At 36.6% G+C, this 12032-nt stretch overlaps 1 protein-coding gene across 1 annotated transcript in view; it reads right to left on the bottom strand.

Moving 5' to 3' along the window:
- Positions 1–12032, bottom strand: part of DNAH5 (dynein axonemal heavy chain 5) — a 119677-nt gene that overhangs the window by 65378 nt on the left and 42267 nt on the right. The window contains exons 31-40 of the mRNA XM_057428820.1: positions 11338–11501; positions 10518–10674; positions 9363–9575; positions 8296–8520; positions 6785–6957; positions 5526–5704; positions 4287–4474; positions 3628–3822; positions 2819–2953; positions 1356–1463 (exon numbers count right to left, since the gene is read on the bottom strand). Of these exons, the coding sequence (XP_057284803.1) occupies positions 1356–1463; positions 2819–2953; positions 3628–3822; positions 4287–4474; positions 5526–5704; positions 6785–6957; positions 8296–8520; positions 9363–9575; positions 10518–10674; positions 11338–11501 (1737 nt within the window). The remainder of the gene's footprint in view (positions 1–1355; positions 1464–2818; positions 2954–3627; positions 3823–4286; positions 4475–5525; positions 5705–6784; positions 6958–8295; positions 8521–9362; positions 9576–10517; positions 10675–11337; positions 11502–12032) is intronic.

The raw sequence follows: 12032 nt of genomic DNA, 5'->3' as shown, positions 1-12032 counted from the left end.
TCAAAGCTCATGTCAGTTCAACCTATTTATCTCAATCTGCAAGGAAGCCAAGAACAGAAGGCAGCACAAGATGAATTCACCAACACCAACCATAAAGTATATGCTGTCGCTAACTCCTCATCGTCATGAAGAACACAACTGCTGAAGCAATGGAGCTTGCAAAGCACAACAAAGACATCAGAGGCACCATTTCCATGGATACATTTACATCTTAACAGATCTCACAGCTGACACCAAACCAGTCAAGCTGCCTATCTCTCCACTATAGAATATAGCCTTCTGAATTTTTTCCAGAGTCCACATATATACAGTAATATATATCCAAAATCTTATGATGCTACTAATAGAATGTAACTGAACTGATTTCTTTCTTTACATAAAACAAGGCAGTTCCATGCCATCACTGGAGATTTATCTTCTCTTGACAATTTCTAACACTCATGGATTCTACGATGAATGTATAGACTAGATATTTCCCTTATCAAAAAAGATGTTCACAAGTAGACCTGACAAAAGATCCTGTTAACAGTTGTACATATGTACTGGATCTGGTTGGGATGGATCTGGGTTGTTTCTCCATTTTGCCATGTTTTATAATTGTGATCAAAACAATGTTGATAACACACCAGTGTTTTGGCTATTGCTGAACTGTGCTTACACAGCATCTAGACCTCTGTTTCTCACACAGTCCAGTCAGCTAGCAGGCTGAGGTGAGCAAGAGTTTGGGAAGGGATACATCTGGTACAGCTGAGTCTAAATGGCCAAAAGGATACTCCATACCACAGAATCATTGTATGGTTTGGGTTGGAAGGGACATTTAATGATTGTTTAACTACACTGATAACACCATGCTCAGTAATAAAACTGGAGTGAGTTTTCTCCAAAGTAGCCTTTACTCAGAGACTATCTGGGCATTGGTCTGCTGTGAGCAATTGCTTTTGCATAATTTGCTCTTCTTTTTTCTTTTTTTCTTTCATTTATTAAACAATATATTAAACTAAATAATAAACTAACTAAACTGAACTAAATAGTTTATTAAATGATCAAGACCCCTTTCTTTGCTCTCTTTTCCACTTCCCCCCCAACTTGCTAGGGAATGTAGACGTGTTTTTCTAAGTGGTCACAACAAATGACTCACAAGAAAACCACAGGACACGACAATCACAATTCAGTGACACCTTTAAAAACAAGTTTAATAATAATCTACCAGTGGTAAAGATTTATGGAAAAGTTTACTTTTCCTCTAAAGAGTAAAACATATTATTACCAGCTGGGTAAATTCAAAAGCAATGATTTTCTTAGATGTCACATACTGATAGTTATGCCACAGCAGCACAGATCAAGACAAACATTACCTGTTTATCAATGGCAGCTTCCAGTTCAGGATAGCCTACTTTATCAAGCTGGATATCTGGAAACAGATCTTCAATTAGACTCAGGAATAAGGGTTCATCTTCATCAATCTAGTGAAAACCAGGGAGTGGGGGGGAACACAGTGGGGGGGAACACAGATTAAAACATTATTTATTATAGCATGTTAAAAAAAAAAAAAAAAATCCCTAACTATATCAGAGCTGAAGAAATATTTGAAAATGAAAGAAAACACCTATTATAACACTCCAGGTGCTAAAGACCTAGCAGGAGATGTGATGTTTCCAGTAATCAAAAGTTACAGAAAATAAACCAACTGAATTTATTAAAGTAGATTTTAGCAACAACATTTATATGAATAGTAAGTTATTTGTCTAAGGTGTAGAAAAAAATTATAAAGGAGATGAAGTAACACAGCAACAGAAGAGGTTTTGTTAGCTATTTAAGACAGATATTACTCATTACTATGAATAACAGATTATTTCAAAAGAATTATTAAATACTTTAGGCTAAAAGTTCTCAAGAGGTTACTCCATAAACTTTTGTTTGGTTGCTTATTTCTGCAGGTAGCAAGGGCAATATATTAAAAAAAAAAAATTGAACAACTCAAGCTGTTCCCAGGTAGACAACCAAGCACCACAAAGCCTCTTGTTCACTCCCTCCCAGCCCCATACAAAGTACAGCAATGAAAATTAACCCAAGCCCAGCCAAAACCAATACCCAACACAGAGAGAATGGAACATTTCCAAGCTAGCTTCAGTGTAAAGGCCGCATCCAATCTTCTAGTGATCATCTCAAAAGATTTAAACAGTATTTCAGAGAAAAACATGTCGTTCCAAAGTGCAAGTTAATTAATTTACCAGGTGCCCTGGGTTCAGCAGTAGTAGTTATTTTTCTCCTTCTTAGTAGCTGGTGTAGTGCTGTGGTTTTGACTTTTAGCCTGGGAACAACACTGATAACACTGATGTTTTTAGTTCTTGCTCCGTAATGTTTACTCTGACCAAGGACTTTCTGAGTCTCATGCTCTGCCAGGGAGAAGAGGAACCCGGGAGGAAGCAGAGACAGGACACCTGACCCAAATTAGCCAAAAGGTTATTCCATTACCACAGCACATCATGCCCAGTACATAAACTGGGAGGAGTTACCTGGAAGGGCTAGATCACTGCTCAGGTCAGGCTGGGTATCGATTGGCGGGTGGTGAGCGGTTGTATTCTCTTCCCTTGTTATTTCCCTTATCACTATTATTACTGGGGGTAGCAGCAGTGATTTGTGTTATACCTTAGTTACTGGACTGTTTTTATCTCAACCCATGGGAGTTACATTCTTTCGATTCTGCTCCCCATCCCTCCAGGAGTGGGGGGAAGAAAAGGGGGGAGTGAGAGAGCAGCTGCATGGTTCTGAGTTACAGGCTGAGCTTAAACCACAACACCAGGACCTTGGAACTTACTAGTTTAGACAGGTTCATGTCTCTTAGCACACGCATGACAATGGTGGACTCAGTATCTGTGGGATTTGCTCTTTTTGCTGCTCCTAATGTTCGTAGCACTGACAATATATTCCGCAAGCCAAAATCATAATGCACCTAGAAGATATGCAAAGTTTGGGAAAATTTTCCCTGCATTAACAAGGATCAAACAATTCTTATTTATCATTTAAGGTGTAGATATGTATGAGAAGTGGTACATGTGGAACAAATGCCTCTTAGAATCCTACTCTTTGGCTGTATGACTATGGGCAACTTCATTCCCCATCTCTGTTAAACAGTAAGGTGTGACAGAGAAAAGAAAGGTAATCACAAGTCTTTGAACCAAGATAAGGTTCTCAAGGACTATTAAGAAGTAAACTAGCAGCATTATAATGCATCATCTGTGGATCTTGGAAGGTGCCTTTATTTGAGAAACATCTAAACAAGCACAGACAGCACAAACCAAATGCCTCAAACCACTCTAGAAGACCAACCAGCATATAAGAGCTTTATTTGCCCCAATCCTCACCATTCATTAAAGATAAATCTTAATAATAAACAGTGTTTTGAATGACTGACCCATTTTGTACAGATAACCTGTAGCAGGAGTTAAACCTGTAGCAGGAGTTAATCCTCCATAACAGCAGAAGGCTGCACTACTAAACCACAGGTGTCATTTAGCTTATTTAGTGGACATGAACTTTTTCATTTTCTTCACATAGATACTAATAAGTCATGACATCATATACAGATTTTCCCTAAGATATTTTTCTTCATATGAAAATAATCACCTGCTTTGACAGTTGTTCTTCACACAGTTTGTACAGTGTAAAGAATTTCCTCGCCAACAAAACATTAGCAATGAAACCACAACTAGCCAATTTGACACGAATTATGATTTGACGATCCGGAACCATCATAGCCACTGAACGGAAGTTGATCTTCAAGTTTTCAGGAAGCTCTTGTCTTCCAGCATATCCTGGATTCTGGAGAGAAGAATGGATTATGAAGTTGACTGCACCTTGCAGAAACAGAAAAATCAGCAAAGGAATGTGTAACCTGGTTTGACAAAAAGCTTTTTGGCTTTGAATCACACCTACATTTGTCTCATAGGTCCCGTTTTTACTGACTACTTTCCCCTATATCTCTTTAGCCATTTTTCTGTACTTGTAGGAAAAAAAGAATACTTTGAGAACTAGAACATAGCATGCAGAATTAATTTAGCATTTAGTTAAAAACTTGTTTTTACAATTTGTTAATTGCATGTGCTTGATGTTGTTGAAACAAGACCCTGCAAACTATCTGTGAAGTAATGCTCAGTGATCTCAAACAGTCAGTGAGTTCTAAGAGCTGAGTAACAAAAGAACTGGCAAGTACATGTAACATACCAGGTTAGAAACAATTATTCTGCAATCATCACTGGCATATTAGAAACCTAGTGAATACCTACCATAGTTAGAAAGATGCCAAATTCAGGATTCATTTCCAAATTATCTCCATCAGTAAAAATAAAGCTTTTTCTACATTCCTTCTTGCACGTCAACACAATTGCAATTTGCTGTGCAGCTACTGATAGTACTGGTAAATCAATACGATTGAATTCATCGAAACAACCCCAGGAGCCAGACTGAGCAAGACCTTCAAAGAGAAAGACAATGAAGCATCTGACCATTATGTTGCTAACCCTTTTTTTTTTTTTTCAATTCATAAGCCAAAATTCAGGGTAATCTACCTTGTGGGTAGGGTGGGGAAGAGGTTTATTTTTGAGGATTGGAAAAGGGACAGGAGAAGAGTTTAATTCTTTTTCAATCAAGAATTCACAAAGTTCCAGAAGCCCTTAAGCTTGTCTAGTACACTATATCCATCATTTTCTTCTCCTTCTCTTAGTATCTTTAATATTTTCCTGTTCCTCTTCAGCCCCTCAAAAAAAATCCCTGTAATCAGTCTGAAAATATGATGGGTTGTCAATAGCTGATTGCAGAGTTTAAAAAGAACAATAGTGCTGCTTTCACCTGGAAAGAAGTTAGGAGTCAGTCTGTGTCAGAACTGCATTCTTCCACATATGTGGGGGAAAACAAAACAAAAATCATCAACACAGTCACTTGCAACAATACAACAGTCAAAGACCTCGACTTGATCTCCAATTCAACATCTGCCATAACTGACACATATTGATTTCAGGCACCAAAAAAAAATAAATGTTGTCTGAATCTAACTTCAGTGAGCTGTGCCAATTTTTTTTAAGATATATAGTGCTTGTCATGCACTTCCTTCAACTGATAAGAACTTTGATATTTGAAGGAGACAAAATACTGAAATCAGAATCAAATGCATACTACTAGTTCAGCAATAAATTTCACAGCTTTTTCCTCTTGTACTGGCAGTAGTCCTTGATTATTTTAAGTGTCTTTATGTATCTTTTCATAAACTGCCTTATGTTTTCAGACATTTACCTTTCTTGGAGACAGTGTTGCAAATATATTTTACATTCCTAACAAGATACTAATTATTTGCATTTATTAAAAGGCTGAAAACCACCTGCTGTTCTTACACTTTTGACCCCAAAACTCACCTTGTGGTGAGGCCACTCCAATGCTGTAAACAGTGGGACAAACATCTTTTCACTGGTTAGTTATACTGCACTTAATGCACCCCAGAATACAGTTGGCCCTTTTGTCAAATATCTTACCTTTGAAGATTCTCCCAAGTCCTCGGAAATCCATCTGGTCTGAGCAGTTGAAGACCACTACATATTTTCCAAGGCACCGTCCCATGTCTTTGATGGTTTCAGTTTTTCCAGTTCCTGCAGGTCCCACAGGCGCTCCACCCATGTTCATGCCTAAAGCTTGAGCCATAGTGATATAACATCTAAAAGGCAACAGTCTGTCATCACTTAATGAGGCTGCAGCACAGAGTTTTCCGTATAGCAACAGGGGAACTTACTCAAGTGTATTACCAGAAGTCTGGTTTTAAGGAGTCAAGAAAACTACCAAAATGACATGCCTCTAATTACGATTTAAGTCAGTAAGAAGGAAAACCCTTCACTCTGCCTTTGATGTAGATACTATTAAGGTTTGTCTCTTCCTACATAAAATGGAAGAGCAGATAATCTTCAATAATCAACCATGTGAACCGTCACAAGAAGGGAAGAGAGAAGATACAGAGATGCTGACTAATCTACTTTGGTTAGCTTAGTTCCTGAATTACTTTAACTGAAGCAGTGCTGAACTACATTATACTGTGGAGTACAGTAATGAAAGACAGCTAAACCTTCCTTTCTCAATCACCTTTAAAATTTGATCATACAGTGCATTCCATTTTCATAAATGAAAATTCTATGTGTAATGCAGTAAAACACCAGCTAACAGCTGTATCGAAAGAGAAGCCCTGGGATTTTCTGTAGGCAATAATTAAAAACAAAACAAAAGGAAACAACCAATGCCCTTATTTTCCAATAGTAGCTTACAAAGTATTCTTTGTGTTATTCCAGTTGGGTAGGTAGACCTCTGTGTTAGTAATACTACAATTCTTTCAACATCTTTCTAGATCAAAGCTCTCCTATCCACTGCAGCTGTATAAAAGTTTTTCCTGTCTATTCTTTCTTAGCTATTCTCATTAGTTTGCCTGTAAACGCTGTATCACTCTCTGCATATTTTATCTGTTGAATGCACCTGATCCTCAGGTACTAGCCTCACATACATGAGAATCAGGGTCCCATACATCACATCTGTGAGGATCATGCAAATATGTGGCAAAAATTAAGCTGGAATTTATTCATGCTGCAAGGCACAGAAACAAAAACAGTCACATATTCCATGCAAAATTATTGTCTTTGCTAAGACTGTGAAAGATATACTCTGCAGAGATTTATTTTGCATCCAATAGGAATCACTCAACTGCTCTTGTTTTGGCATCAAAGAATAAAGAAATAAAATCAGTCTTTTTCACCTGTCTGTAAGAGGCGTTATGACAAGCCTCTCAGTACAGCCCAAGAATTCATTCTGGTACGTGAAACCCACATCAGTGATCTTAATCATCATTTTATCAGAGTCTTCATTAAAGTAAAATCTACATTGTTTCAGCCACTCGAAGTCTGTAGGACTCTTGATATGCATGCAACACTAAGAAAAGAGGGGAAAAAAAAGTCTCTGGTATTCATGGTTAACATTTACTTTTCCAATTATCTAAGTAGCACTGCAATCACAATGAAAAGCATAAAGAACAGCTCCACAGAATAGTGGAGACCTTATCTATCTTGATTTTTACCACAAAAATCAACCTTTACTCTGGTCTTGTGAGACCCCACCTGGAGTACTGCATTCATCTCTGGAGCACCCAGCATAAAAGAACATAAGGGCCATGAAGATGATCACAGATCTGGAGTAACTCTCCTACGGAGACAGGCTGAGAGAGCTGGACTTGTTCAACCTGGAGAAGGCTCAGGGGAGACCTTATAGCAGCCTTCCAGAACCTAAAGTGTACAGAAAAGCTGGGGAGCAGCATTTTACGAGGGCATGGAGTGATAGGGCAAGGGGGAATGGCTTTAAGCTTAAGGAGGGTAAATTTAGATTAGGTATTAGGAAGAAGTTCTTTAGTGTGAGGGTTGTGAGGCACTGGAACAGGTTACCCAGAGAAGTGGCTGCCCCATCCTTGGCAGTGTTCAAGGCCAGCCTGGATGGGACTTTGAGCAACCTGGTCTAGTGGAAGGTGTCTCTGCCTATGACAGGGGTGTTGGAACTAGATGATCTTTAAAGTCCTTACTAAACCAAACCATTCTATGATTATACGATTTAAAAAAATGCCCTGCAGTTTGTATCTAAAAATTACAGTTTATGTAAGATGATTGTAACTAGAAACAACTCTTTTTAGAAAGAAAATATAGATGCCTGGCTATCAGCAATGGCAGCAATTCTCACTAATTACTGAGGAAAAATAAAACAAGATAAAAATCTCAGTAATTCTTTTTCCAGACAGCTAAATCTCAGTTAGGTCCAGAGCTTCCTATAGGTAAAAGGGCAGTAGCTTCAGCCAACTTCAAACTTTTTCCTGTACTATAACTCTACATTCATTCTATTTACTCTTTGAAACTCACAATGTAGTCCAGAGAAAGGATAATCACTTGTAACACAATGTATGAGGCCAAACAAGTCCCTTAAGTGATCGTGCAATAGAGGCATCTAACTTAAGTGGGCCAACACAAAACACTATAAAATTCTGCTGTTGCTTGTGGGGAGAGAAAACACTGAATTACATCAAGAGAAACCAAGACATGGATTGAAGCAACAACATAATTTTTATAATACAATACTCAAGGTCATATAATCATAGTAGCCCTGAAATTAAATGTTTAGTTTAAGAGTCACGAGTTCATAGGTATAGTAATATTTTCTTCTTGTCCTTTCACATTGTTTATATGTGAAAACCACCTCATACCTCATTGTAAATTTTTCAGTACTTACCAGACCATCAAAAATGTCCCTCTGATGCACATGAATAGTGATTAATGTTTCGTATTTAACTCGCTCAACTGAGCTAAGGTCTTTTGCAGTCGTATCTATCAGCATGTTCAGAAGATCCAGGAAAAACTTGTTCGTCTTTCTCATAATTTTTTTATCATACCTGGCATTAGTCAAAGCTGCTTCTGAGTCTCTTGTCCAAATCATTTGGATCCCCAATAACCCAACCTTAGGAAACATAAAAGTATATGCTTCATAATCTTTTCTCTTTCACCTAAAATGTACATTCACAATCACAGATAAACTAAAGAAAGTGTCCCTCTACTATTCGTAAAAAATTATATTTTCATGCATCCACCACCGTGAGGTCATTCACCCCATGCATTTGTTTTGTGTCCCAACTCTGTTCATAAACACATAGTTAAGAACACACTTCAGTCTTGTATTAGCAGAGCATTGGAGACAGTATCTACAATTGTTCAATATAATTTACAGCATAAAAATGCTATGCATAATTAATACACTTTATAATTAATTAACTAATGAAAAACTAATGCTCTGATTTAAAATTTTTATTTTAATAATTCACAAACTCTTTATTCTCTCTCCATCAACATTCCTGATCAGAAGTGAAGAATCTTCTACCAAGAATACAATTTTCACTCAACAGTACAATCAGCTCCAAATCTTTACCAGTAAATATATTGTTTTCCTGAATATATAAACAAGCATAGAATTTTACTACTTTTCCTTCATTAGTCAAGTATTAAGCTTGTAAAAGTGTTAACTCCATTACATTAATTTATTGCATTCAACATTACTTTGGAGGTAAAAAAATAAAAATGAAAAAAAAAAAAAGGAAACAAGAAAACCCTTCAGAGTAAGTTTTCTGCTTTTGGTTTCAGATATGTGAAGTGTAATTTAAAAGGCTGAATTGATTGAGATTAATTTAAATGTCAGGTTTGCATTTATAACACTGGCTGCAATTTCGATTGCAAAACCAAGAAAAAACTCCGTTAATGGGCTACATATCTGTGACCAGTTATCCACTGATTTAACAATGATATTACCTGGGATGGGTAAGTAGAAAGAAATTCAGTCAGCTGGAAATTACTTTCCTCAATGTGCTCAGCTGCTTGGCGAATAACATGATGCAGGGACAGCTGAGATTCCTTCAACAGAGAATTGAGCCAAACTTCTACATTACCTTCAGCCATTACAGGTTTAGTCAGCTCTACAGTCTCACCCTCTCGTGAATTGATCGACAGTATGCGATCATATATCTGATAAAAGCAAAGCAAGAACATCTTGTGATTGCAGATTTATTGTTAGCTTTACCATAACTATTTGATTTTCCTGACATCATTTCATCAAACTTATTTAGGTAACTAATAAATTATACCAACCTTTTGAAGTGAAATGTAAAAACAAATAAATTATTACTTTTGGTGTGCAGAAAGGCTTTAAGCAAAACACTGTCATCAGAACAAGGAGACAAACCTCAATATGTTGAAAATTCCTGAACTTCACTTAAGTTTCAATGACAGTATCTAACTTCCAGTCACAATAAAGGAAACCTTCCCCCATTACTGGTGGTTTAATATCCTAACAAAATTTGCAGCCTTGCAATGGAAAATTAATGGAAGCACAAAAGGAACATGATCAATTACAGGAATTTCAAATGAATGGAAGTGTTGACATACACAGGAAAAAAAAAGAATTTTTTTTTTTGCTGCTTTCTGTTCATGTAAAAGGTATAAGAAAACGTTCTTCAAGCAGTGGGTTTGAAGGCAATATTAAGAATAACCCAGAAACAAATGAGAGACTAGGTACTTTTTTGTTACAATCAAAAAATGAATGAAAGTACAATACAGGCAATCTAAAGACACATATCCACATAAAGAGTCAGCAGCTTATTTGAGAGAATGCTAGCCTACATTAAGCCACAGAATGCAGTTCAGTATTGGGTGGGGTTTTTCCGAAACCTAAGCACTGGGCCAATTTTTTGTTTGTTTTGCTATTCTGTATAGAGTTTTCCTATTATGTAAATGAGAACATAAAACTAAATCTTCAATTTCATTTTATATTAAATTGAATAAATAAACAGCTGATGAGCTTGTTAAAACAGCTGAATGCCCTATGCACCCAGGTAGCTTTCTTATTTAACAAGTATCACACATTGTTGATTTGAAAGGATGAAACACTAAGGTATGAGCAGTACATACCTTTTCATGGAACCTGACAGTTTTAATGTTGTCAAAGATATTGAGGAGATGTGCCTGTATGTTGTGAGAGTCTGATGCCTGGCCAAGAATTTCTAAGAGAGCAGGATCTGACACAAAGAAGAATCGCGGAAATAGGAGGCGCTTTTTCTCCAGGTACCTGCATTTAAAATCAAAATTGGTAGGAAGGGGGTGGGACGTTTGTAGATGGTAAGTGAATTCAATTAGCTTGTACATCCTTTCCTCTTTAAAGCCTGCATTTCTCACAATGCATAATTGCAATTTTTAGCAGTGGTAATGACAACAGCTCTTATCCATCATAACTTCATGTTAAGCATCTGTTGTAATGCTACTCTTTCAGCATCAGAAGTCATTTAATGGAAAACTTTTATTATTTTTTTATTATGTAAGTACCAATAAAAGAAAAGAAACAAAACCAAAATAAAATGCTTTTACATTAAGTCTGTTACATGCTATTTAGGTCTCTTAAACTGAATTTCTCACAGATTTGTGAAGGATCTGAATAGGACATATAAATCCTAGGCTGTCTCCTGGATTGAAACCATGCTGGATCATGCTTCAGTTTCAGCAGAGATAGAGTGATAGCTTAGTTACAAATTAAACATTTCTTTATAGTTGCTACACAATGTCTTTGGAGGATTTTGTATCATTTTGCTAACTTGTTTACTCAGTTCAATTGAATTTATACTAGAACGTGAACATCTTTGCAAAGTCCATGGGACAGTATTCAAGCAATTGCTCTTTCCCTAGTTACACAATTCACAATCATCTGCTCAAGACTGCAGTCATGTTGTAATCTTACCCTGTAAGTGATTTCTGACAGATTTCAAGCTGTTCTAGTAAGTGTGGTAGTAACTGTCCCATGATTTCATCTCCAATACAGCATTGAACAACATTGGGTGTTTCATGAGCTCGGGTCATGATCCTTACCCAGGATTTATCAATGTTAGAGAAACGCTTTGCTTCCTGTTGAAATATGACAATGAATGTGGAAGGAAAGAAAGAGATGGAGGAATGACAAGAGAAAAGGGCAAAGGTATTTGCTTGCAGAATTGGCACCCAGTAATTTCAACAGTAATCTTATTAGTAATCTAGAGCCCAACTTCTAAGGATTTTTCAGCTTAGAAAAACACAAATCTTACAGCTTACACAATACAGCTTTATACTTGACTGCCAATCCTGCTGTTTACTTTCTCTTTAAATCATTCTTAGAGAAAAAGACAGAAAACTCTTGCTTGAAGTGCATTCTTTAAATTAGAAGACTTTTTCTCTAAAAATAAAAGTTAATTTTCAATTTTAAAAGCTATTTATGAAAGTTCAAGATAAGGATTCCTATGTACTGCTAGGCACAAAACTTATTGGTTAACAATTTTACAATACAGAAACAAATAGGCCAACTACCTCACACAATGTTATTATTCTAACACAATATTTTTTACCTAATTTCTTAGCAAAGCCAGTTTTGTTAATTACCAAAAAAAAAAAAAAGTAGCTTAT

This window comes from Pezoporus wallicus, unplaced genomic scaffold, assembly GCF_028554395.1.
Source record: "Pezoporus wallicus isolate ANWC-B61680 ecotype Strahan unplaced genomic scaffold, APGP_CSIRO_Pwel_v1 contig_6658, whole genome shotgun sequence".
In the NCBI taxonomy this organism is placed as follows: Eukaryota; Metazoa; Chordata; class Aves; order Psittaciformes; family Psittacidae; genus Pezoporus; species Pezoporus wallicus.
Note: the sequence above shows the minus strand (reverse complement) of the source record. Positions and strands in the feature narration are given on the sequence as shown.